This window comes from Salvelinus namaycush, chromosome 41, assembly GCF_016432855.1.
Source record: "Salvelinus namaycush isolate Seneca chromosome 41, SaNama_1.0, whole genome shotgun sequence".
Taxonomy (NCBI): Eukaryota; Metazoa; Chordata; class Actinopteri; order Salmoniformes; family Salmonidae; genus Salvelinus; species Salvelinus namaycush.
The window spans coordinates 17,282,904-17,310,595 of NC_052347.1; the positions used below are offsets into that span (position 1 = coordinate 17,282,904).

Below are 27,692 nucleotides of genomic sequence, written 5' to 3' on the forward strand. Positions count from 1 at the left end.
TGCTGACGCACTAGGTGGCTGCCTGCAAACTTTTCCAGAATTCCGCCCACCGGCACAGAAGTAAGCACTCGGCTGGAATCCGGTGCACCAAAGCTGCGTTTCCTCTCTTTTTTTCTCTCTGTCTGTCTCTCAACCTTGAACAACGCCTCCTACTTGAACCAGGCCTGTTGACCCTCCCTTCTTCATCCATCAACAGAACCTCATCGCACCTCCTCCATGGTTATGTCCCAGAACAACAAACTACTGCCTGTGTTTCGGGAGCTGTGGTGGTGACACTACTGTTAGGAGGTCAGTGTGTGTGGGCAGGCCCTCCTGTGTGTCTGTCTGTGGCTAGGGGTCTGGGGATTGGCCGGTTCTCTATGTTCTGTTCTGTTGTGTCCTAGGGGAATCTCTGGAGTCTTAGACACCAGCAGGAGCAGCAGCAGCAGTAGAGGGGGTGGTTAAGGAAGAGGAGGAATGCTTAGCTCTCTCACCTGCGTCCATACACACACACACACACACACACACACACACACACACACACACACACACACACACACACACACACACACACACACACACACACACACACACACACACACACACACGCACACACACACACACACACACACACACACACACACACACACACACACACACACACACACACATTTACTCACAACACTGTTCATTTTTTTCAATCAAACCCATTTTTCAGGTGTAAATGGGACATGTGGTCTAGATCATGTCTAGACATTGTGGTTTTTGTTTGGGCACAAGTGTCACATCCAAAATGTATTACACATGTAGTAGGGAGAGCATTTCCAGATGGCATATTAGTTGGAGAAGTTGAGGGGGGAGGTGGGGGGGGTTGGGAGCTGGGTCAGTTGGTAATTGAACACTCCCAATTATCTTGAATAATCCCTCAGTAATCTTTTCCTGTGAATGGAAATTGTGTGGAAAGAAAATGTGTTGGGAGTCAAAGATTACAATTAAAATAAGAATTAAAAAAATAAGAATGGTTTTATGGGCCAGTGCTTATTTCTATCAGCCGGACGTTGGGAGAGAGAGCGAAAAAGAAAGAGAGAGAGAGAGAGAGAGAGAGAGAGAGAGAGAGAGAGAGAGAGAGAGAGAGAGAGAGAGAGAGAGAGGGGGGGGGGGGGGAAAGAGAGTAAGAGAGAGGGGGAGAAACACAGAGAGAGAGAAAAAAGAGTGAGAGAGTATGGTTTCCGTCCAAGTGGGGAAAGCCACAGCCGACTTAAACCGTCAAAAAATCCAAAGCACCAGGGCCAAGAATCCTCTCCTCAGTGAAAGCCAGAGAGAAAAATGTAACTTTTCTCACTCTAGCTTGAGGAGATAACCAGAAGGCAGCCCAGCAGGGGTTGTGTTTGTGGCTTCAATAGCATTGGAAAAAGTACCTCTGTGTGATTCTTAAACAGTTAACCCCGACCTTGGAATGTATTGATTTCAATATGAGTATTTTTATTCAGAATGTTGACGGTCATGCCAATAGAGTAGGACTCCCCAGAGCAGAGGCCAATTTACAAATCACAGCCTCATCACTGGAATTCCTTATTTTTCTCCTTCACTGCATTTGACCCACTTCTTGATAGGTGTTATTTATTGTGGAGGCTCAGTGGCTGTACTGTGGTGTCAGTGGTGGGAAGAGTCGCACACTGAGTTTGATGTGCTTTTTAGGCCCATGAGTTTCGATCCAACAATGATGAAAGTGTGACAATGGAAGCAGATCTATCCCCCTCTCTTCTGGACTTCAACCTTCTCTCTGTTCATTGCCCTTCCTCTATCTCCCTCTTTCCCATATATTCCTCCCTGTCTCTTGTTAATTGCTGCAGAGCTTGTTGATGGAAATCAATGAGTGCTTTTTGATTATGAGCCAGAGCTGGGGAAGGTGAGAGAGAAGTGGACACACACACACCGTCAGCACTTTGGACTCTGTCCACCGAGGAAGGATTAGTGTGTGTTTCACACGGAGGTTCCCACACTCCTCTGCTGCGGCCAAACTCCAGCCTAGCATGGCCTCTGCCAACCGCTCGGTCAAAACTCAATGACATTGGAACAATCACAACAAACTCTCCTCTGATGAAACCTTAACTACCCTCAGACAGTTAACAGACAGTTACCTCTGTGGTATTAAACACGGTCTCCCCTCAGCCTTCTGTGAGCCCTACCACACACAGTGTGCACAGAAGGAAGAGCAGTGTTAAGTCTGTTTGATAGCTCTTCCTTCAGACACCAGTCGCTCTCATATCCGAGTGGTTCTCGCCGGGGGTCCGTTCTCCGTACGTGGGGTCCATTCACAAAACCAGCACCCCACCCAACCGCACCCGCGGCACCCATCCTGCCTTCCCGCCATCTTCTCCTCGGAACACCTGGCACCCGGCTAACAAACACCTGTTCACCTAATTAGACAGACACTGGGGGGAGAAGGAGATTAATAAGTTAATGAGACAGTAATCTGGCCCAATCACATGCCCCGGCGTCTGCTTCCTCCTCGTCTGTTTCCTCCTCGGCAGCAGGGGTGCAGTAATGACCTCTGGATTGGGTGATTCCTTCGCCGTGCGATCTTGAGTGACCCCATCACGGATGGACCTTCTGTGGTACCACAGCATGTAGGAATGGAGGGATGAAGGTATAGAGAAAAGTGGGAAGTGGGAAGAAGGACAGGACAGGCCAGGCCAGGCCAGGCCAGGCAGGCTGCTTTCTGAAAGGACAGAGCGAGTGACTTGGCAGCCTGGGCACTGAGGCGTCAGCCAAATGAATGAGCATTAGGAGATGAGGTTCCCATTGCACAGCAGTTGGAGCCACTCCAGGTCTCACCAGCTGTGCCACTCTTGTTTACAAGCCGCCACCTGCTGCCGGAGAGGCCTCCATTCTGACTAGCAACCTCAGGCTCGCATGACCACCAAAGCCAGACCAGGGCATGTGCTGCCTGGGCTAGGGAAACCCAGTCCCTGGTGCTTATGAGAAGGGCAGAGCGCCCACTCCTCTGTGGAGTTTCATCTTCATGTTTCCTAACATCGCTTTGTGTTACATTTACGTACATAAATACATACAGGATTTGGTTATAGAAGTGAGGGGGATATATTATTATCCAGTCAGATAAAAACCGCGACCGGGAGACCCATGGGGCGGCGCACATCATCCGGGTTAGAGGAGGGTTTGGTCGGCAGGGATGTCCTTGTCCCATCGCGCTCTAGCGACTCCTGTGACGGGCATGCACACAAAATAGCTAAGTTGGGTCGGAGCTTGCAAAACGGCAGCCATCTAGAATGGATGTAATGACTAAATGTCCAGGATCCTATCACTCATTATATATTCATCTCTCTGCTGCCCACACAAACAAATCACTGGCCCATATGTTTCACACACCGGAACTGGATCCACATCCTCCTCCATTCCTCCATGCTCAGGTATCCCCAAAACACGCATCCCTCCCTTCCTCCATGACTGGACCTCCTCCCGTGTCTCACCATCCCTCCCTTCCTCCATGACTGGACCTCCTCCCGTGTCTCACCATCCCTCCCTTCCTCCATGACTGGACCTCCTCCCGTGTCTCACCATCCCTCCCTTCCTCCATGACTGGACCTCCTCCCGTGTCTCACCATCCCCCCCTTCCTCCATGACTTGCCTTCCTCCCGTGTCTCACCATCTCTCCCTTCCTCCATGACTTGACCTCCTCCCGTGTCTCACCATCCCTCCCTTCCTCCATGACTGGACCTCCTCCCGTGTCTCACCATCCCTCCCTTCCTCCATGACTTGACCTCCTCCCGTGTCTCACCATCCCTCCCTTCCTCCATGACTGCACCTCCTCCCGTGTCTCACCATCCCTCCCTTCCTCCATGACTTGACCTCCTCCCGTGTCTCACCATCCCTCCCTTCCTCCATGACTTGACCTCCTCCCGTGTCTCATCATCCCTCCCTTTCTCCATGACTTGACCTCCTCCCGTGTCTCACCATCCCTCCCTTCCTCCATGACTGGACCTCCCCCCGTGTCTCACCATCCCTCCCTTCCTCCATGACTTGACCTCCTCCCGTGTCTCACCATCCCTCCCTTCCTCCATGACTGCACCTCCTCCCGTGTCTCACCATCCCTCCCTTCCTCCATGACCTGACCTCCTCCCGTGTCTCCACCATCCCTCCCTTCCTCCATGACTGGACCTCCTCCCGTGTCTCACCATCCCTCCCTTCCTCCATGACTGGCTTCCTCCCGTGTCTCACCATCCCTCCCTTCCTCCATGACTGGACCCCCTCCCGTGTCTCACCATCCCTCCCTTCCTCCATGACTTGACCTCCTCCCGTGTCTCACCATCCCTCCCTTCCTCCATGACTGGACCTCCTCTCGTGTCTCACCATCCCTCCCTTCCTCCATGACTGGACCTCCTCCTGTGTCTCACCATCCCTCCCTCCCTCCATGACTGGACCTCCTCCCGTGTCTCACCATCCCTCCCTCCCTCCATGACTGGACCTCCTCCCGTGTCTCACCATCCCTCCCTTCCTCCATGACTGGACCTCCTCCCGTGTCTCACCATCCCTCCCTTCCTCCATGACTGGCTTCCTCCCGTGTCTCACCATCCCTCCCTTCCTCCATGACTGGACCTCCTCCCGTGTCTCACCATCCCTCCCTCCCTCCATGACTGGCCCTCCTCCCGTGTCTCACCATCCCTCCCTTCCTCCATGACTGGCCCTCCTCCAGTGTCTCACCATCCCTCCCTCCCTCCATGACTGGACCTCCTCCCGTGTCTCACCATCCCTCCCTCCCTCCATGACTGGCCCTCCTCCCGTGTCTCACCATCCCTCCCTCCCTCCATGACTTGACCTCCTCCCGTGTCTCACCATCCCTCCCTCCCTCCATGACTGGACCTCCTCCCGTGTCTCACCATCCCTTCCTTCCTCCATGACTGGACCTCCTCCCGTGTCTCACCATCCCTCCCTTCCTCCATGACTTGACCTCCTCCCGTGTCTCACCATCCCTCCCTTCCTCCATGACTTGACCTCCTCCCGTGTCTCACCATCCCTCCCTTCCTCCATCACTGGACCTCCTCCCGTGTCTCACCATCCCTCCCTTCCTCCATGACTTGACCTCCTCCCGTGTCTCACCATCCCTCCCTTCCTCCATGACTTGACCTCCCCCCGTGTCTCACCATCCCTCCCTTCCTCCATGACTTGACCTCCTCCCGTGTCTCACCATCCCTCCCTTCCTCCATGACTGGACCTCCTCCCGTGTCTCACCATCCCTTCCTTCCTGCAGGCGTACAATACCTTCACTTAAGTGCTGTGTTGCTCCAAAATAATTCATCTGTTCTATTCAACGCATCCTGTGGATCTCACAAGCTCTTTCTTTATGTTGTTATGTTATGTTGGTGTTTCCTTTATTTTGGCAGTTACCTGTACACTCATACCTACATGGGTTTGAACTGACTCATGTCACTCTTTGTGTTACCATGGCGTTTCTCTTGATTCTATTCATATTTTTCCTCTGTGACTGCTTTTCTGACCCTGTGTGTTTTCTCTCTTGTTTCTCCTCCAGGGAACTTTAAAGGGATGTGTAAACAGATAGATCACTTTCCTGAGGACACGGACTATGAAGCGGACCCCTCTGAGTACTTCTTACGTGAGTCTCCTCTCTTTGGCTTTCACTTGTACAGTACAGAGGAACCAGTGAGCCTCAAGGGATAGTGTGGTCTGGGCATCTCATCTGCGCATTTGATACTGTATTGTAGTGAATAGTGTAAATACTACACAAATACTACACAAATGTACAACTGTGTACTTTCTAATCTTGTTGAGAGAGGGTAGTATTTAATATGAGGTAACCTTCAATCAGGTGACAAGGGGGGACAGAAATCAGCCAACAACGCGTCCTCTTACTTCAACTGACAACTCATATTATATGACAGTTCATATTTAATACCTGAGCCCACTTTCCCCACCCAGCCCCTGACAGTCAATACAGTGACAGTAGTTCTGGTGGGCCTGTGTGTTATTTTAGATATCTCTAAACTGTATCCTACTTTTAGTGAGTGCCTGTCTGTCTGGTCTGAACTCTACCAGGCACCACTCCTCCTCTCCTGGCTGTTTTTACTGCCTGCCATATGTAACGTAACGTGCAGTATTACAGTCCACTGTGTACCCTGTAAACTCCCCACATTGATCTGTGCTCTGTTTTCCTCACTGCTAGCAAGACATGGAAATGAGTGTCAAACAAACTGCGGTAATAATCCTAAAATTACATGATGTCAATGCCAACAGAAATTGTATTTGAATTCCATAATTTAGAATTTGTATTAGGATATTGAATTTGAATGTAATATTTTTGAATTTGTAACTCACAAACTTGTATTTCATGATTTGAAACTGAATTGAGTGAATATTGCATTCAGTTTTAAAATTCAGTTTACATTTAATTTAATATTCAAATTCAATATTTATATACTCAGTTTCAATATGATAGATATTCCATTCATTGTCTGTGTATCAAGTTTACAAACTATCATTTCAAGTTTATAAAAGTTTTATATATTAAACTTCTCAGATGCGTTTAGATGAAGTTTTTAAGTTCAGTTCTCTAAATTCAGATTCAAAACCAGAGACAACATCCTGGCACTTTGCCAGCCAGGAAAAGTAGAGGAGAACAGATAGATTGAAACGCTCACTGTGATAAACAGAAGCTTCTGCCGGTTTCTGAAGTCAATGTGGCATGTTGAATTAATTTTTTTCCTATGAATTTGGCTCCAGCATTTGAACCGTTTTGGTTGAGCTCTTATGACCCCATTCCTGAAAGACTCTCTGGAACATTCTGTTTCCCTCTATGATGATTGTAGGCCTTGTTAGAAGGGAGTGTCACAAAAACTGCAATTTGGCCCCATTAAGAACATACTGTAGTTGCATAGCCCTGTCACAGCCCTTCTAAGGAAAGCCTTTCCACTCCCTATTTCATGTTTCTCTTGGGACTAACTGGGATCAAAACATGTCTCCCGCATCTCACAAGGTTCCTGTGACTGTGAGACTGTGAATGGTACGATGCTCAAAGAACAATACACAGTTTCAACACAGTATTGAGAGTTTCAAACAAATAAGTTCAACTAACACTACCTCTGCATATTGACCTAGTACATTCAAAAAGTGCTGCAAGGTCCCCTCATTTTTCTCCTGAACAGTTCTCACTCAAAATGTAGGAAAAGGAAAATGTAATTTTACCACAAACAACCCATTGGGTGGATCAATGCTTTGATCCAATTGATTAGCACACATTTCCATGTTACGAGCAGTGCCTCGGCCCCACGCCTGTTTAACAATGCTCCAGACATTTGACCCCTCCCTTCCCCCACCCAATGATGCTCAACTGAACTGGATTCAGGTTGTGTTCATCTCCTGGTCTCCATCAGAACAGACAGTAATTGAAGCCCACTGAGAGAAGAGGAGAGCGGAGCAGTGCGTGTTACTGCCAGTCCTGGAGATGAAGCCAATTAGGCCGTGTTTGACTTAACGCTCTGAGCGACTGTGCTCGTCCATATGTGCCAGAGAGGACGGTTATGATAACAGCTCTGGTAATGATTCTAACGATGATGAAGCCTTAACGAAGCCGGATCAGCCCTAGCGAAGCTGGGCCTTAACGAGGTGCCCGAAGTCACTAGCCTTGACAAGGGCGCAGGGGCGAGGTGACACTGCGGATCTCAGACCATGCACCCGTGTGTGTGTGTGTGTGTGTGTGTGTGTGTGTGTGTGTGTGTGTGTGTGTGTGTGTGTGTGTGTGTGTGTGTGTGTGTGTGTGTGTGTGTGTGTGTGTGTGTGTGTGTGTGTGTGTGTGTGTGTGTGTGTGTGTGTGTGTGTGTTTTAACCGCTTCCTGCTCTGTGATTGGACAAGAGGGCCGCAGTGCTCCCAGTTGCTTGCCAATTAGGACACTCACATCCATAAATATTTCAGCCTCCTTCCTATATAGGTCAGGCCTCTATCACTCTCTCTCTCTTTCTCCCTCTCTCTCCCCTAACACCCGTCTGTGACTGGCATGTCTTTTAGTCTGGAGTTGTACCTCTGTACTTTAGTGACAAAGTGAGCCCCCATTCAGGCCACTCAGTGTGTCTGTGTGTCTGTGTGTCTGCGTTTGTATGTTTGTGTTACATTTGTGTGTTCTCTTCTGTGAAGGTCGGGCAGGGTGAGGTCATGAGGGTACAGTGGGCCACATTGGGACAGGTTCAGAGAGAGGTGGATGTCATACTGTAGCTTTAATATCTCCGCTGCCTGTTTCATCATAGCCAGGCTGGTGTGGTCTGTGAAGGGAATTTGTTTATATACTTAGCCCATTTGACTTTAGTGGAGGACACACAGCTGGTATTTCCATAATGAGGTGTTGCACAGAGCATCTGGAGGGAGACCAAAGAGAGAGAGAGTATGCCAGCCACTTACAGGGTAGAACGAGAGGGGAAGGGTTATGCAATAGAGATTATGTCACCTCAGGTAAAAACCCACAGGAAGTGACATCAGAGGGAGTTCACACTCAGACTGAGGGGACTCGTCTATGATGTATGTAATCCTGTGATTCAGCACCTGCTAGCTCACAGTACACCAGCCTACACCAGTATTGGAAGTGAGCAAATCTGACATATACAGAAGAAAGGCACAGAATGTTCTTGAATACGTACGTGCACCACCCCTCCCCCATACTTGAACATACACAGACAGACACAGACATAGACACACAGACACAAACACAAACACACACAGACACACACATAGCACACACAGACATCCCCAAACACACACACAGTAGCAAGCTGCTTTGCAGTAGTGACTGTAGTGACTGTGAATCCTCGGCTCTCCCCATAGCCAGGCGGTTCACACATCCACACACGGTTATATAACCCAGCTGAGGCATACTAAAGCGCCAGTGGGTTTTTAGATCATGCTGTGTCCGAGCTCCCATCATCCACTACTCTACTGGGCGCTAAGCAGCAGAGAGAGAAAGAGAGAGAGAGAGAGAGAGAGAGAGAGAGAGAGAGAGAGAGAGAGAGAGAGAGAGAGAGAGAGAGAGAGAGAGAGAGAGAGAGAGAGAGAGAGAGAGAGAGAGAGAGAGAGAGAGAGAGAGAGAGAGAGAGAGAGATACAGAAAGAGAGAGAGATACAGAAAGATACAGAGAGAGAGAGAGATACAGAAAGATACAGAGAGAGAGAGAGATACAGAAAGAGAGAGAGATACAGAAAGATACAGAGAGAGAGAGAGATACAGAAAGAGAGAGAGAGAGATACAGAAAGAGAGAGAGAGAGAGATACAGAAAGAGAGAGAGAGAGAGAGAGAGAGAGAGAGAGAGAGAGAGAGAGAGAGAGAGATACAGAAAGAGAGAGAGATACAGAAAGAGATACAGAAAGAGAGAGAGATACAGAAAGAGATACAGAAAGAGAGAGATACAGAAAGAGAGAGATACAGAGAGAGAAAGAGAGATACAGAAAGAGAGAGAGAGAGATACCGAGAAAGATACAGAGAGAGAGATACCGAGAGAGAGAGAGAGAGATACCGAGAAAGATACAGAGAGAGAGATACCGAGAGAGAGAGAGAGAGGGATACAGAGAGAGAGATACCGAGAGAGAGAGAGAGAGAGGGATACAGAGAGATACAGAGAGAGATACAGAGAGATACAGAGAGAGATACAGAGAGATACAGAGAGAGATACAGAGAGAGATACAGAGAGATACAGAGAGAGATACAGAGAGATACAGAGAGAGATACAGAGAGATACAGAGAGAGATACAGAGAGATACAGAGAGAGATACAGAAATAGAGAGAGAGAGATACAGAAATAGAGAGAGAGAGTTACAGAGAGAGAGATACAGAGAGAGAGAGAGAGAGATACAGAGAGAGAGATACAGAGAGAGAGAGAGAGATACAGAGAGAGAGAGAGAGATACAGAGAGAGAGAGATACAGAGAGAGAGAGAGATACAGAGAGAGAGAGAGATACCGAGAGAGAGATAGAGAGATAGATCCTTAGTGAGAGAGATACAGAGAGAGATACAGAGAAAGAGATATACTGAGAGCGAGATACTGAGAGAGAGCGAGAGAGATAGAGACAGAGACAGAGAGTCAGATTGAGTAGAAAATACGTTGTGAGTCTGTTGTAGCTATAGTGGATGTTCTGTCAGTAGTGACAATGATGGCAGTCTGTGGTAAAGATGTCTCATGTTTGTGGATCCTAGCCAGGGTTCACTAGGGGTCAGAGCATGGTGTGATGAGCTACATAGTTAATACAGAGAGGGGGGCTGGATTATGGGCTGATCTGGCCCAATAGAATCAATGGGTCTGGGGTAGGACACACACGGGGGCTTGCATGTAGGGCAGCAGGGGTGGGACAGTGGGGGCTCTGGGGCGATGGGGGGTGTAGGCGACATTGGGGAGATCATTGGTTGTGGCCCAGCATGGGAGTTCCAGCACCAGCTCCAGAGGGGGGATGGACAGCCGGTCGCTCGGCCCTGAGCCCTGGTGGGTCACGCCGGATCCACCTGAGGCCAGGACCGTGGACCATGGTCACAGCCATTGGACCAGAGGGAGGGTCACACCACATGACTTCCACTGGTAGAGGATAGTCATCAGGATAATGTGTTAATCATGAGTGACAGCCTTAAAGGGATCCCTATTAGAGACTATTATTACTATGACTGTCCACTTGGATTTACTGTGTGGTGTTAGGTAGCTAGAGAGAAATGTCACAGTATAGCTGGGTAACAGTGGTGGCCTTGGCGACAAATATGGAGTCCATCGACAGATACATAAACACATACAGGCCCATAAATGAAAAGGCGATCATTTTAGTGGCCTGGTGGAGCGAGCAAGTACCAGCGCTCTAACTACACATCTCATTAAGGCTGGAAATATGGAAGCCTGCTCTTATAAACTCAGAGGTGAGAGAATGTACAGTATCTCGTAAACAAAGGGACAGTAACAGTAACACAGAGATTACACAACAGTTATTTGTCACTGCATATGGACACTTGTTAGCCTTCCTTCACACACACATTGACATATCCACATTGAATGCAGAGTTTCTCTGTATTGACCCATGTTAGTCCGTGCTGTGGTACTATGCTAACAGTGGGGTATCGTGACATAAACCACAGTATTACCAGTCTTATTCATATGTATTGGAGCATCCCTCTGTGCTATCATGCCATTCACTGTTGTACCAGGCTAATTTTAAATTGAGCTTCCTCTGCCCTGTGTTCTGGGCTACTAATCATGCTTTTCTGGCTGCTAAGCTAGCTAACAGACTAAGCGGGGTTACTGTTCAGTTTGTTCAAACTAATAGCGCCTCCTCTACCCTGTGTTAGTCTATGGGCTACTATGCTGTTTGTGTAAACGCTAACACTAAGATAAGCTAACACAGACAGCAGTGATTATGTAGGCTACTGTGTCAATGTTAAGCTAACAGAACAAGTAGTGATTCTGGGCTGTTGGTGCTAAGCTAACCCAGAGCAGCTAGCTATGGCACAGTGCTGTCAGGCAGGCAGGCAGACGGGCAGGCCTGATCTATGGGGACATCAGCAGTGGAGTGGAGGGTAATTACAGTAATTGAAATGTGGTCTTTAATTGTCTGAGCAGTCCTGTCATGTGAAGGAACTTCAATGTGTCGGGCGGCCCAGATTCTTTTCCACCGTGCTCCAGTGACCAGTCTGTGTGTGGATGAGTGTGTGAGGGGTGTGTGTGGATAGGGATTTTGCTGTGTGATATGTTATGTTAGTATGACAGAGCGATATTCAGTGGGGGACTGCAGTGTCAGAGAGCATGCAGCCCACTGTAGGCCTATGTCATAAAGTACTTTTCCATGTAAGAAAAAAATGTAGAAAATAAACTTTGGCTGTGTGCATATAGAGAGTGTACGTGTATAGGGGTAGTGTGAGAGTGTGCATACACATGCTTGTGTGCAACTCTGAGGGCATATGATAACTTTGTGTGCATATGTGTGTCACAGGCGGCTGGTGACATGGTAATTTGGGAGCACAGGAGGATAGTAATGGCTGGAACGGTGTAAATGGAATGGTATTAAACACAGCAAACACGCTGTTTCCATGTGTTTGATACCATTCCATTTAGGCATTAATATGAGCGATCCTCCCCTCACCAGCCTCCTGCAGGAGGAGGAGGAGGGTGGGCTGGATTAATAAGTGTTTGTAGTTTTAAATCAATGTGCCTGGGAGCTGAGGCACCTGATTAGCATGACCCTGTCCTGCACATCAGCACATTCACTGCTGGGGGAGGCTGATTAAGAGCCAATGCTAATTTCCTCCTCACAACGCTGTCAATGAGAGAGGGAGAGAGAAGAGAGAAGAGAGAGAAGGTTCAAAGAGATGCCTTTGTCAAGAGAACTCGTTGCATATTTATTGGTGTATGTACGTGTGTGTGTGTGCGTTCATGCATGCGTGCGTTTTTTGTGTGTGTATACAACATACTATTTGGGTTATATGCTGAAGCCATAAACTGGCAATGTACTGGTAAATGGACATGATGTTAAGTGTGAATATGTGTTATGTGGTGTTAATGCAATAGAGTGATCCCTGGCTGTGAGTCACTGTGAGTCATTCTGGAGCTGTGTTGGGTAGTGTTGGTAAGGAGGAGTGGGGTAAGTTGAGCCACCATTGTTTCTAAGACGCCATACACAAAATGTCTCATTTGACCAAATATTTAGGAAGAGGTCATCATTTCATGGAGTATGTGAAGGAAAAAAACACATGGAAAAAGTGGTAAGCAAGTTCGGTCCAAAAAACAGATTTTCACCAAGTCAAATTAATTTATTGTGTTAGAGGTTTGTAGCTGTGTGGGCTAATATAGTCATGTTTGCCTTGGGGTAAGTTGAGCCAATGGTAAGTTGAGCCAATTGAAGTGTTTTCTTTCCAGGCATAATGCAAGGAATTATCGCTTGGATATGAAGTAACAACAGGGCCTATGTTAAAAGTGTTTGTTAGGTGTTCAGCCTGTCTTAAAAGATGCTTAAAATGCTTAAAATACAAAAAAAGGGATTGTGATTGTGTTGAATTGTGTTTGGGAAATGAAGATAGACATGATTTTAAAAAGGTAGTGGTAATATTTCATTCAGTACAGACATTTGTAGGTGGCTTAACTTATCCTGTTCCGCAGCTAAATTTACCCCGTACCCGGAGTAAGTTGTGCCATGAGACCAGTTTTTTTGGACAAGCTTTGTTTTCAAAACTGTCACCTTACCCAACTCTCCCATCACCTTACCCAACTCTCCCATCACCTTACCCCACTCTCACCTCACCTTACCCAACTCTCCCATCACCTTACCCCACTCTCCCATCACCTTACCCCACTCTCCCCTCACCTTACCCCACTATCCCCTCACCTTACCCCACTCTCCTCTCACCTTACCCCACTCTCCCCTCACCTTACCCCACTCTCCCATCACCTTACCCCACTCTCTCATCACCTTACCCCACTCTCACCTCACCTTACCCCACTCTCCCCTCACCTTACCCCACTCTCCCCTCACCTTACCCCACTCTCCCCTACTACTTCATTATGAGGTGATCAGCATGTGCGGAGAGGTGGTTAGATACTGTAAAGACACTGATGTGTTACATATGTGTACAATAGTCTGCGTGAAGTAGTGTGTAAGAACAGGGTCCGTCAGTGTTCAGGAGTGCCACTGCAGCTGCCCAGGTGCCAGCCTAAACTGTAGTTGGGCCAATCAATACAGCGCACACCAGCTCTGTATCTCTGCGGGCAGCCTGGCACGCACACTGGCACTCACAGACAGGCGGCAAAGCGGGGCAGCTCTAACAAGCCACTATCAGTCATCACTACGCCTTTCCCATCGTAATAGGAGCAATGACAGGCAGGGACAGGGACACATCCATCCCAGGCAGGACTGCTTTCTGTCTGTCTAATGAGGCAGGATGGAGGGTATGTGGTAGTGGAGCTGATAAAGGACAGGATAGTATAGGGCTGCTGTGTGTCACTACTTTAATAACCAGCCTGTCTGGTAACGCTTTGGGCTTAGCGAGAACACAGGGAGGGGACGAGGTGAGGAGGCAGAGATGCCTCTCCCCAAATAGGTCCCAGGCGACCCACACAGACAGAAGTGGGCCCTGGCGAGGCTCTTTGTGATAGTGACCTCGACCCAAATCAAAACGGTGACCTGGCTGATAATCACAGGGCTCCAGAGCGCATTCTCGATTAGCACTCCGCCTTTCATGTGCCGCGTCGCCGAGAGTGACTTCGGAAACACAAGACGCGACCGAGGTCGCCGCTGTCTCTGGCTATCAGCAGAGAGGTCAACGCTTTCATTTAGACAGGGTCATTGTTTTCCAGCTTGATAGATTTCTGAGACACAAGAGAGTCCCCACAGCCACCTCCCAGGACAGGGTCCACAGCCACCTCCCAGGACAGGGTCCACAGCCACCTCCCAGGACAGGGTCCATAGTCCACCTCCCAGGACAGGGTCCACAGCCACCTCCCAGGACAGGGTCCACAGCCACCTCCCAGGACAGGGTCCATAGTCCACCTCCCAGGACAGGGTCCACAGCCACCTCCCAGGACAGGGTCCACAGCCACCTCCCAGGACAGGGTCCACAGCCACCTCCCAGGACAGGGTCCACAGCCACCTCCCAGGACAGGGTCCATAGTCCACCTCCCAGGACAGGGTCCACAGCCACCTCCCAGGACAGGGTCCACAGCCACCTCCCAGGACAGGGTCCATAGTCCACCTCCCAGGAAAGGGTCCACAGCCACCTCCCAGGAAAGGGTCCACAGCCACCTCCCAGGACAGGGTCCACAGCCACCTCCCAGGACAGGGTCCACAGCCACCTCCCAGGACAGGGTCCACAGCCACCTCCCAGGACAGGGTCCACAGCCACCTCCCAGGACAGGGTCCACAGCCACCTCCCAGGACAGGGTCCACAGCCACCTCCCAGGACAGGGTCCATAGTCCACCTCCCAGGACAGGGTCCATAGTCCACCTCCCAGGACAGGGTCCACAGCCACCTCCCAGGACAGGGTCCATAGTCCACCTCCCAGGACAGGGTCCACAGCCACCTCCCAGGACAGGGTCCACAGCCACCTCCCAGGACAGGGTCCACAGCCACCTCCCAGGACAGGGTCCATAGTCCACCTCCCAGGACAGGGTCCACAGCCACCTCCCAGGACAGGGTCCACAGCCACCTCCCAGGACAGGGTCCACAGCCACCTCCCAGGACAGGGTCCACAGCCACCTCCCAGGACAGGGTCCACAGCCACCTCCCAGGACAGGGTCCACAGCCACCTCCCAGGACAGGGTCCATAGTCCACCTCCCAGGACAGGGTCCATAGTCCACCTCCCAGGACAGGGTCCACAGCCACCTCCCAGGACAGGGTCCATAGTCCACCTCCCAGGACAGGGTCCACAGCCACCTCCCAGGACAGGGTCCACAGCCACCTCCCAGGACAGGGTCCACAGCCACCTCCCAGGACAGGGTCCATAGTCCACCTCCCAGGACAGGGTCCATAGTCCACCTCCCAGGACAGGGTCCACAGCCACCTCCCAGGACAGGGTCCACAGCCACCTCCCAGGACAGGGTCCATAGTCCACCTCCCAGGACAGGGTCCACAGCCACCTCCCAGGACAGGGTCCACAGCCACCTCCCAGGACAGGGTCCACAGCCACCTCCCAGGACAGGGTCCATAGTCCACCTCCCAGCAGCCCAAAGTCAGAATAATGTCCTACTCAGATAATGGGATATTACTGTACCTGCCGCAGTAGGATAATTAATCACAGGACACTTAGTCTGCATACGGTGTGTTGTTGGTTCATAGATTATGTTGAGCTGTTACAGTGAGTGTACTGTATGTGTTTCATTACACCAGGAAAGTTTAGGGAAAGCTTATCAGAAGTGATGCTCTGAATTGAGCTGTTCAAACACAACTGCAGTTTCTCAATCCAAAATCCATCTACTCTCACTCACACAAATCTTACTACTGTTCACTAAAGCCCACTATTAGCCACACATCACACTGGCATGACTGTGGAGAGGAACCTTCACTTACTGTGATAATCAATCCTTTACTCAGCTGGAGAACACTGTCTGTCTGTCCAGCGTCCCGCAGGTTATCTGCCATGTTAAAACACACCCCTCCAGGCTGGAGCCTAACCCCTGACAGACGCTTAAAGAACCAAGGAAGATGTGAAACTTCTTATATTTGGCAACACTGATGTATTTTTCACTGGGTGGAGGTAGCAGCACTCACTGCCTTGGGGCATAGTTATCTCTCCGTCTCCCTCTGAGAATTTCCATCTCCAGCCCTCACTCATTCCCTCACTGGAACGAAGGAACAGGAGCCCTCATAAAAACGCCTGTCTGAATTTCATACATCCACTAAGCGAACACTTCACCGACATATTCAACATTATAGTAAAATAGAGTGAGTTCTGGCGTAAGAGATCTGCAGGGACCCCAGCCTTTCTTCGTTTCGGAGGTAGAGCGTGAACCGAGGGAAGGCACAGCATGCTGGGAGGTTACTGTGAAGGTCAGTGCATTTTGGAGTGCGCTGCTAAGCATGGTGGGTAATATAAAAAGAATACATAGGCACTCTTGGCTGACTGATACCATTCTCTTGCCCTTGAAAAGCTCCCCATCGAAACTCTATACTATAGTTGCTTTCAAGATTTAAAGTGATTCTTAAATATTTGACTCAAAGCACATTAAATGTAGCAATGCATTTATAAAAGAATGACATTCATTTTTTAACAAGGCCCAAATGATAGCTGAACATACCAAAGAGCTAAATTATTCAACTCAGCCTAATGTGCAATTTTTTTTACGCAATGTGGCAAACTTACCCAGCAACCACTGAGCTGGCTCTTCTCTCTCTCTCTCTCTCTCTCTCTCTCTCTCTTTCTCTCTCTCTCTCTCTCTCTCTCTCTCTCTCTCTCTCTCTCTCTCTCTCTCTCTCTCTCTCTCTCTCTCTCTCTCTCTCTCTCTCTCTCTCTCTCTCTCTCTCTCTCTCTCTCTCTCTCTCTCTCTCTCTCTCTCTCTCTCTCTCTCTCTCTCTCTCTCTCTCTCTGAGGTTTCCTTCACCTTGAGAGCTGCAGTATTAAAAACTCTCTCTGTCCACAATCAATACAATTTGTCTGGCCCTTTATCCCTCTTTTGTCGGTGCAAATGAAGCTGATGGATGAGAAAGAGCCCCTCTGCCCTCTCCCAGGTAATGTAGAGTGACTGGCCATTTTAATATCTCCAGGGTTCACGTGAGCCGGATTGGAGGGATGGAGGGAGGAGGGGGAGGTGTGAGAAGGCGGACAAAAGAGCAGGGTCAACTCCCAGGACAACTTCATATTTAATCACCACGCCACCTGTAACTCTACACCCCACTACTCCCTCTGCTCCAAGGACAGGGAGAGGAGGAGGATGAAGGGATGGAGAGAGAGAGAGAAAGAAGGGGAAAGGGAGAGAGAGAGCGGGAGAGGGTAAGAGAAGGAGAGAGAGAGAGAGAGAAAGAGAGACAGAGCGAGAGATTAAGAAATAGATACAGCACTTCAAATAATAATGGCATAAAACACAAATTACACTTCCTACTAGTAATACATAACTCCACAACCACATACAGTATCAATACAGTCTTGATGGACATCCATCCTCAGTACCCTACAGGGCCTCCTCAGTCTCTCCTGTCTCCAGTCTTACTGTAGTTACTGTTATGGGCCCAGTGGAGGGTGAGTGAGTGATGGTGACCCAGCCAGCCGTGGCCACCACTTGGCCCAGTCCTCCTCAGCTGTCAGTCTGCTGCTGCTACTGCCATCTCCCAGGGTGCCTGTGGGCTCACCGTGGCTCTCCTCTCCCCTACCGTGCATGGAGGGGATTGGAGGCTGTGTGATGTGGCGCGTTAGGGCATGGGGGAAGAATGAGAGGGGAAGGGAGGGAGGCGGGCAGCAGGTAGGCAGGGAAGGCAGTTGGGCCGCCAGGAGCCCCGGGTCCCTGCGGAGGTGCAGGCGGCAGAGTTCAGCGCACAGCCACCCAGCCCTGGCGACGGCGTCAGCATTTTGGGGAGAAGCTGGGGAAAGTGCTGAGGTGGCAGCCGCGCGGAGAAGCAAGGTGAAGTAGTGAAAAAGTGGTGGAAAAAATGTAACCAGCCTGATGAAAGTTTAAGTGTGCATGTTAAACAGGAGAGAGAGAATATGAGGAGAGGGAGGATGGGGGAGTGAGAGAGGAGGGAGGCATAAGGAAGAAGGAAGGAAGGATGGGCAAGGGTGACCTGAGGAGGTTGAAGTATTTCCTCTATGCTCTATAGACCTCAGCACGACATTCAGTCTCACCTATGGGTTCCTTCTTCAACACCTTAATGCTCCTCAGTACCTCAACCCTTCAGTTCTAGCTCTGTCATCAGTACCTCAACCCTTCAGTTCTAGCTCTGTCATCAGTACCTCAACCCTTCAGTTCTAGCTCTGTCATCAGTACCTCAACCCTTCAGTTCTAGCTCTGCCATCATTACCTCAACCCTTCAGTTCTAGCTCTGTCATCAGTACCTCAACCCTTCAGTTCTAGCTCTGCCATCATTACCTCAACCCTTCAGTTCTAGCTCTGTCATCAGTACCTCAACCCTTCAGTTCTAGCTCTGTCATCATTACCTCAACCCTTCAGTTCTAGCTCTGTCATCAGTACCTCAACCCTTCAGTTCTTGCTCTGTCATCATTACCTCAACCCTTCAGTTCTAGCTCTGTCATCAGTACCTCAACCCTTCAGTTCTAGCTCTGTCATCATTACCTCAACCCTTCAGTTCTAGCTCTGTCATCAGTACCTCAACCCTTCAGTTCTAGCTCTGTCATCATTACCTCAACCCTTCAGTTCTAGCTCTGTCATCATTACCTCAACCCTTCAGTTCTAGCTCTGTCATCAGTACCTCAACCCTTCAGTTCTAGCTCTGTCATTATCACCTCAACCCTTCAGTTCTAGCTCTGTCATCAGTACCTCAACCCTTCAGTTCTAGCTCTGTCATCAGTACCTCAACCCTTCAGTTCTAGCTCTGTCATCAGTACCTCAACCCTTCAGTTCTAGCTCTGTCATCAGTACCTCAACCCTTCAGTTCTAGCTCTGTCATCAGTACCTCAACCCTTCAGTTCTAGCTCTGTCATCAGTACCTCAACCCTTCAGTTCTAGCTCTGTCATCAGTACCTCAACCCTTCAGTTCTAGCTCTGTCATCATTACCTCAACCCTTCAGTTCTAGCTCTGTCATCAGTACCTCAACCCTTCAGTTCTAGCTCTGTCATCAGTACCTCAACCTTTCAGTTCTAGCTCTGTCATCAGTACCTCAACCCTTCAGTTCTAGCTCTGTCATCAGTACCTCAACCCTTCAGTTCTAGCTCTGTCATCATTACCTCAACCCTTCAGTTCTAGCTCTGTCATCAGTACCTCAACCCTTCAGTTCTTGCTCTGTCATCAGTACCTCAACCCTTCAGTTCTAGCTCTGTCATCAGTACCTCAACCCTTCAGTTCTAGCTCTGTCATCAGTACCTCAACCCTTCAGTTCTAGCTCTGTCATCAGTACCTCAACCCTTCAGTTCTAGCTCTGTCATCAGTACCTCAACCCTTCAGTTCTAGCTCTGTCATCAGTACCTCAACCCTTCAGTTCTAGCTCTGTCATCCGTACCTCAACCCTTCAGTTCTAGCTCTGTCATCAGTACCTCAACCCTTCAGTTCTAGCTCTGTCATCAGTACCTCAACCCTTCAGTTCTTGCTCTGTCATCAGTACCTCAACCATTCAGTTCTATCTCTGTCATCCGTACCTCAACCCTTCAGTTCTTGCTCTGTCATCTGTACCAGTATCAGCCAAGGACGCGAGCTTGGTTTGAAGAGCTTCGCACCACATCACCCCACAGGCTAGGCCCCTGGAGCTCTGGTGGAGTTAATGTCATTTGCACTACATGATATGGCGTAATGCAACGCTCCAACCTGGGGAGCTGTGTGTGCTAACTGAGTGTTGTGTTGTGTTGTGTGTAGTCAGGTGGCGTGATTACATAAAGTTGGGTAACAGAGGCTCACTGAGGGGATACACTCACTGGCTGGTGTTGATCAAGACTTTCACAGCGCTGATGGAGTGTTGATTATGATGATTATGATTATGCTGATGTTGGGAGTCTAAGTTACATTCTCTCTTCTCTCTCCCTCATTTTTCACTGTTCCCTGCTCTTATTCTTCCTCTCCTATCTCTCTCTCTATATTTATTTACCATTTTATTTATCCTATCTCTCTCTCTATATTTACCATTTTATTTATCCTATCTCTCTCTATATATTTATTTACCATTTTATTTATCCTATCTCTCTCTCTATATTTACCATTTTATTTATCCTATCTCTCTCTCTATATTTACCATTTTATTTATCCTATCTCTCTCTCTATATTTACCATTTTATTTATCCTATCTTTCTCTCTATATTTACCATTTTATTTATCCTATCTCTCTCTCTATATTTACCATTTTATTTATCCTATCTCTCTCTCTCTATATTTACCATTTTATTTATCCTATCTCTCTCTTCTTCTCTATCCCTATATAACCCCCCTGCCCCCCCCCCCCCCCCCTCTCTTTTATTTTCCTCCTCTATCTGTTCTCAGGTGCGGTGCGAGCTTCCAGCATCTTCCCCATCCTCAGTGTCATCCTGCTCTTCATGGGGGGCCTGTGTATAGCTGCCAGCGAGTTCTACAAGTCACGCCACAACATCATCCTCAGTGCAGGGATCTTCTTTGTGTCTGCAGGTGAGTCTAGAGAGGAAGAGAGAGAGGAAGAGATAGAGGAAGAGATAGAGAGGAAGAAAGAAGGGAAGAAAGACGGGAAGAGAGAGAGGAAGAGAGAGAGGAAAAGAGAGAAGAAGAAATAGAGGAAGAGAGAGAGGAAGAAAGAGGGGAAGAAAGACGGGAAGAGAGAGAGGAAGAGAGAGAGGATGAGAAAGAGGAAGAGAGAGAGGAAAAGAGAGAATAAGAAATAGAGGAAGAGAGAGAGGAAGAAATAGAGGAAGAGAGAGAGGAAGAGAGAGTGGAAAGAGAAAGGAAGAGAGAGAAGAAGAAATAGAGGAAGAGAGAGAGGAAGAGAGAGAAGAAGAGAGAGGGGAAGAGAGAAAGGAAGAGAGAGAGGAAAAGAGAGAAGAAGAAATAGAGGAAGAGAGAGAGGAAGAAAGAGAGGAAGAGAGAGAGGAAGAAAGATGGGAAGAGAAAGAGGAAGAGAGAGAGGATGAGAAAGAGGAAGAGAGAGAGGAAGAAAGAGGGGAAGAGAAAGAGGAAGAGAGAGAGGATGAGAAAGAGGAAGAGAGAGAGGAAGAAAGAGGGGAAGAGAGAGAGGAAGAGAGAGAGGAAGAGAGAGAGGAAGAAAGATGGGAAGAGAAAGAGGAAGAGAGAGAGGATGAGAAAGAGGAAGAGAGAGAGGAAGAAAGAGGGGAAGAGAAAGAGGAAGAGAGAGAGGATGAGAAAGAGGAAGAGAGAGAGGAAGAAAGAGGGGAAGAAAGAAGGGAAGAGAGAGAGGAAGAGAGAGAGGAAGAGAGAGAGGAAGAAAGATGGGAAGAGAAAGAGGAAGAGAGAGAGGATGAGAAAGAGGAAGAGAAAGAGGAAGAAAGAGGGGAAGAGAAAGAGGAAGAGAGAGAGGATGAGAAAGATGAAGAGAGAGAGGAAGAAAGAGGGGAAGAGAAAGAGGAAGAGAGAGAGGAAGAGAAAGAGGAAGAGAGAGAGGATGAGAAAGAGGAAGAAAGAGGGGAAGAGAAAGAGGAAGAGAGAGAGGATGAGAAAGAGGAAGAGAGAGAGGAAGAGAAAGAAGAAGAGAAAGAGGAAGAGAGAGAGGATGGGAGAGGAAGAGAGAGAGGATGAGAGAGAGGAAGAGAGAGAGGATAAGAGAGAGGAAGAGAGAGAGGAAGAGAGAGAGGAAGAGAGAGAGGAAGAGAGAGAGGATGAGAGAGAGGAAGAGAGAGAGGAAGAGAAAGAGGATGAGAAAGAGGAAGAGAGAGAGGAAGAGAGAGAGGATGAGAGAGGAAGAGAGAGAGGAAGAGAAAGAGGATGAGAAAGAGGAAGAGAGAGAGGAAGAGAAAGAGGAAGAGAGAGGAGAAGAGAGGGGAAGAGAGAGAGGAAGGGGTGTGTATCTAGGGCAGGTAGAGGAAGAGAGGAAGGAAGACTGGGAAAAAGAAAGAGAGAAACAGTTACTAAGGTGGAGAGGGATAGTAGGGTTAAACTAGGGAGATTAGCTTTAAATGAGTTGGTTTCATTGATACAAAGTGTACACAAATGCAAACGTTTTCAGTCACTACTTTTTAGTCACTAACATGCAATGTTATTATGGTTCACTTACATAGAACAGTTGTACAGATGGATGTAAGTCCAGCAAAGAAGAGACTGTTGACTAATCCAGCTAAGGTGCAGTGCACAAGCAGTCTCTCTCTCTCTGCTGGTCATCCCCAGTACTGCAACTCCTCAGTCAGCTCTCAGCCTCCACTCAGCAGCAGCCACAAGTCACGCTCTCCATTCTTCCCTCTTTATCCACTTATTTTCTCCTGATCTGTGTGCTGGGCTAGAAGCTACCCATTGGGATTCAACTCTAAAAATATGGTGTCCCTGACATACTTTCCCAATGATCCATCATCTCAGCTCTACTGTGTCACACACTTCTCTCTCTCAGTGACTAAACGCTACAGTCTAAGTAGATGTATATACACTGAGTAACAAAACATTAGACCTCAACATCAGAACAGCCTCAATTTGACGGGGCATGGACTCTACAAGATGTCCTACAGGAATTCTGGCCCATGTTGACTCCAGTGAGTCCCACAGTTCTGTCAAGTTGGCTGGATGTCCCTTGGGTGATGGACCATTCTTGATACACACAGGAAACTGTTGAGTGTGAAAAACCCAGCAGCGTTGTAGCTCTTGAAACACTCAAACCTGCTGCGCCTGGCACCTACTCCCGTACCCCATTCAAAGGCACTTCAATATTTTGTCTTTGACAGTGAGAAGTACAGTATGTATGTACATTATCCTTTGGTGAGTCCGTGGTACTTGTCTGAAAAGGTTTGTCTTGGTAATGGCGTATTCACTGTGGTGGATAGATGCACTCAGTTGTAGAACAGGTACATGGAGGACTACTGCATATGTGGTATGCCTAGAAAAGGTAAATGTCCTGTCTTAACTGATTGCATAATTCCTCTGTTCTCTCATCTCGCCCCTCCAACTTCCCAACCCTCCACCCCCCTCCCTCAGGCCTGAGTAACATCATTGGGATCATCGTGTACATATCAGCCAACGCAGGGGACCCCTCTAAGAGCGACTCGAAGAAGAACAGCTACTCCTACGGCTGGTCCTTCTACTTCGGAGCCCTGTCCTTCATAATGGCCGAGATGGTGGGCGTCCTGGCAGCCCACATGTTCATCGACCGCCATCGGCAGCTCAGGGCAGGGGCCAGGGCTGCCGGCTACCTCCAGGCCTCGGCCATCACACGCATCCCATCCTACCGTTACCGCTACCGGCGCCGCTCGCGCTCCTCCTCCCGGTCCACAGACCCCTCGCACTCCCGCGACACCTCGCCTGTGGGCCTCAAGGGCTTCAGCGCGCTGCCCTCTACAGAGATCTCCATGTACACGCTGCCCCGGGACACCCTGAAGGCCGGGGGCACGCCGACCGCCACCTACAACTCGGAGAGGGACCATACTTTCCTGCAGGTCCACAACTGTATTCAGAAGGAAAAAGACTCAGCCACCACCAACACAGCCAACCGCCGCACCACACCCGTATGAGGGAGCCCTGAGAGCAGAGCCAGGGGGAGCGGAGACAGGGAGGCCCCCACGCAGGTCTCTAATATACCATAGGCCAGGATGAGTTTCCATGTTTATAGAGATTGATGATTTTATTTCATTCAACTGCATGATTTTCCCATCTACCATTGTTGAGAGAGTCTAAAGGGGTTTGTTGACTTCCTTTGGAGTAAATGGTTGTACTGGGAGAATGGGGCAGATTGTCCTTAGAGACTGAGTCATTTTTATGGGTGGGGATGGGTGATGAGGGTGGGGCACTGAAAGGGAGGGTTATGATTTAAATTTGATTCATGATTTCATAACCTTTTGGTTTTGACAGTTTGACTCCACAGTTTTGGTGGTGCAACAAGCTGCTGTACTTTCCCATCATACCACCTGCCATATGCCTCTGATTTGTTGTCATATTTATTCATTTATTTTCTGCATTAAAACTGTGAATTTTTGCAGCTTGGGGTTCAGTAAGAATTAGCCCAGTCTGTAAACTCTAACAAAGGTACTATATGTGTATTACATTTATAAATAAATGATTAAGTTAATAATCAAGAGATACAGACTTTACTGAAGCAAAAAAACAAACAAGTAAACTAAACTAAGTGCTGTTGGTAACACGAGAAAAGACTCTTTTAGGATCTGCTGGAAGGATGACAGAGCCAGAGAGAAAGTACTGTAGGTACACTACACGACAGAGCTGCTGAAACATGACGAGAGACAGACGCAGACAGTCAACAGTAGAAAAATAGAGATTTTTTTAATAGAACCTTCTCGCCTTTTTCTGAGTCCCTGTTCGCTTTCTTTTTTTGGGGGGGGGGGGGGGGGGGGGGGTCGTCATGGGAGTGTTGAACCCCTCAAGAGAAACCACCACCAACAACAATGGGGTCAAAGTTCAAACCAAGAAAAAAAGACTCCAAACACGACTTCTTGAAGAAAAAGGAAGGAGGAGAGGGGGAGGAAAAGAAGAGGACGCCAAATACAAAAATAAATACTTGCGTAAAAGGCAAGCAACAAGATAAATATGAAATAGTACAAGAGAAGCTAAGTGAATCAAATTTTCTGAAATTAAATGCATGCTATAAAATTACAGCAAATCTGCTCTTGAGAAACTTAAGTTTTAAAGGATAATGATAATTAGAAGGGGAAAAAGTGATGACGCAAACGTTTAAACCAGTAATGTTTCATGAGTATTTTTTCTCTTCTGTTTTTTTATTTACTTCATTTTATCTTATGCTTTTGTGAAAGAAACCAAACAATCTACATTGAACAAAAACAGATTTTTTTTAAATGGTTTGGTTTAATTCTTTATATAAATATATATATATATATATATATGTATGTATTTTATTTTTCAAATTCACACAGCCTTAGTAATTTCTTTGTTTCTTTTGATTTTCAATGTGTTGTTCAAATTGAAAATGAAATCTTTAAAGGTGCCAAAACCGAATGATCCTTTACTTGGATGCATCAAGTCCTGATGAATAAAATACCAATCCTAGGAGAACAAATCAGCCTGTTTCACTGTGTCTCTAACCTACTGTATCCTTACACTTAACACCCTTGTTCTATGTTTCTGATACACTCTCACGCTTTCTCTCTGTGTGTCTCTACTCTCTACCATGTACGAACACTTGTGTAAACATGCATGTTTCTGTCTTTAGGCTACAGTATGGGAGAAACCATGATTGTAAAGATAAAACAGCACATAAGACACATCACCGCGTGGAGTGTTTCTAGGACATGACATTCCTGAAAAGGGAACACAGGTTTGCAATAAAACCAGGACTCTGTAGCTGGAGCTATCCATGTAGAAATGATATACGACACCTTTCTACACGCCCGCTCTAAAAGCATCACTTCAGGACCTGATGCACCCGTTTTTCTCTGCAATGAGGTGAACGTGTGTGTGTGTGTGTGTGTGTGGCAAGCATGAACGTGTGTGTGTTTATGCGAGCACACGTGAGTGTGTGAGGCAGACACGTAATAGCAGCCCTCTGAGTGGAACCAAAGGGTCTGAGGCTGTGGCAACACTGGCTGTGTTTGTGTATTTGTTATTAAGAGGAAGCAATAGAGTGGTCTCTCTATCCAGCATGGCTCATGAAGAGGGAGTAATATAGTGGTCTCTGTCCAGCATGGCTCATGAAGAGGGAGTAATATAGTGGTCTCTCTATCCAGCATGGCTCATGAAGAGGGAGTAATATAGTGGTCTCTCTATCCAGCATGGCTCATGAAGAGGGAGTAATATAGTGGTCTCTATCCAGCATGGCTCATGAAGAGGGAGTAATATAGTGGTCTCTCTATCCAGCATGGCTCATGAAGAGGGAGTAATATAGTGGTCTCTCTGTCCAGCATGGATCATGAAGAGGGAGTAATATAGTGGTCTTATCCAGCATGGCTCATGAAGAGGGAGTAATATAGTGGTCTCTGTCCAGCATGGCTCATGAAGAGGGAGTAATATAGTGGTCTTATCCAGCATGGCTCATGAAGAGGGAGTAATATAGTGGTCTCTGTCCAGCATGGCTCATGAAGAGGGAGTAATATAGTGGTCTCTCTATCCAGCATGGATCATGAAGAGGGAGTAATATGGTGGTCTCTGTCCAGCATGGCTCATGAAGAGGGAGTAATATAGTGGTCTTATCCAGCATGGCTCATGAAGAGGGAGTAATATAGTGGTCTCTGTCCAGCATGGCTCATGAAGAGGGAGTAATATAGTGGTCTCTATCCAGCATGGCTCATGAAGAGGGAGTAATATAGTGGTCTCTCTGTCCAGCATGGATCATGAAGAGGGAGTAATATAGTGGTCTCTCTATCCAGCATGGCTCATGAAGAGGGAGTAATATAGTGGTCTTATTCAGCATGGCTCATGAAGAGGGAGTAATATAGTGGTCTCTCTGTCCAGCATGGATCATGAAGAGGGAGTAATATAGTGGTCTTATCCAGCATGGCTCATGAAGAGGGAGTAATATAGTGGTCTCTCTATCCAGCATGGCTCATGAAGAGGGAGTAATATAGTGGTCTCTGTCCAGCATGGATCATGAAGAGGGAGTAATATGGTGGTCTCTGTCCAGCATGGCTCATGAAGAGGGAGTAATATAGTGGTCTTATCCAGCATGGCTCATGAAGAGGGAGTAATATAGTGGTCTCTGTCCAGCATGGATCATGAAGAGGGAGTAATATAGTGGTCTCTCTATCCAGCATGGATCATGAAGAGGGAGTAATATAGTGGTCTCTCTATCCAGCATGGCTCATGAAGAGAGAGTAATATAGTGGTCTCTCTATCCAGCATGGATCATGAAGAGGGAGTAATATAGTGGTCTCTCTATCCAGCATGGCTCATGAAGAGGGAGTAATATAGTGGTCTCTCTATCCAGCATGGCTCATGAAGAGGGAGTAATATAGTGGTCTTATTCAGCATGGCTCATGAAGAGGGAGTAATATAGTGGTCTCTCTGTCCAGCATGGCTCATGAAGAGGGAGTAATATAGTGGTCTCTCTGTCCAGCATGGCTCATGAAGAGGGAGTAATATGGTGGTCTCTGTCCAGCATGGCTCATGAAGAGAGAGTAATATAATGGTCTCTCTGTCCAGCATGGCTCATGAAGAGGGAGTAATATAGTGGTCTCTCTATCCAGCATGGCTCATGAAGAGGGAGTAATATAGTGGTCTCTCTCTATCCAGCATGGCTCATGAAGAGAGAGTAATATAGTGGTCTCTCTATCCAGCATGGCTCATGAAGAGGGAGTAATATAGTGGTCTCTCTATCCAGCATGGCTCATGAAGAGGGAGTAATATAGTGGTCTCTCTATCCAGCATGGCTCATGAAGAGGGAGTAATATAGTGGTCTCTATCCAGCATGGCTCATGAAGAGGGAGTAATATAGTGGTCTCTCTATCCAGCATGGCTCATGAAGAGGGAGTAATATAGTGGTCTCTCTGTCCAGCATGG

General features: G+C 48.0%; 1 protein-coding gene across 1 annotated transcript in view; it reads left to right on the forward strand.

Moving 5' to 3' along the window:
- Window positions 1–23,740, forward strand: part of LOC120034605 (voltage-dependent calcium channel gamma-2 subunit) — a 67,158-nt gene extending 43,418 nt beyond the window's left edge. Inside the window, exons 2-4 of the mRNA XM_038981211.1 lie at window positions 5,528–5,611; window positions 20,589–20,729; window positions 23,208–23,740. Coding sequence (XP_038837139.1) covers window positions 5,528–5,611; window positions 20,589–20,729; window positions 23,208–23,740 — 758 coding nt within the window. The remainder of the gene's footprint in view (window positions 1–5,527; window positions 5,612–20,588; window positions 20,730–23,207) is intronic.
- The last annotated feature ends 3,952 nt before the right edge of the window (window positions 23,741–27,692 follow it).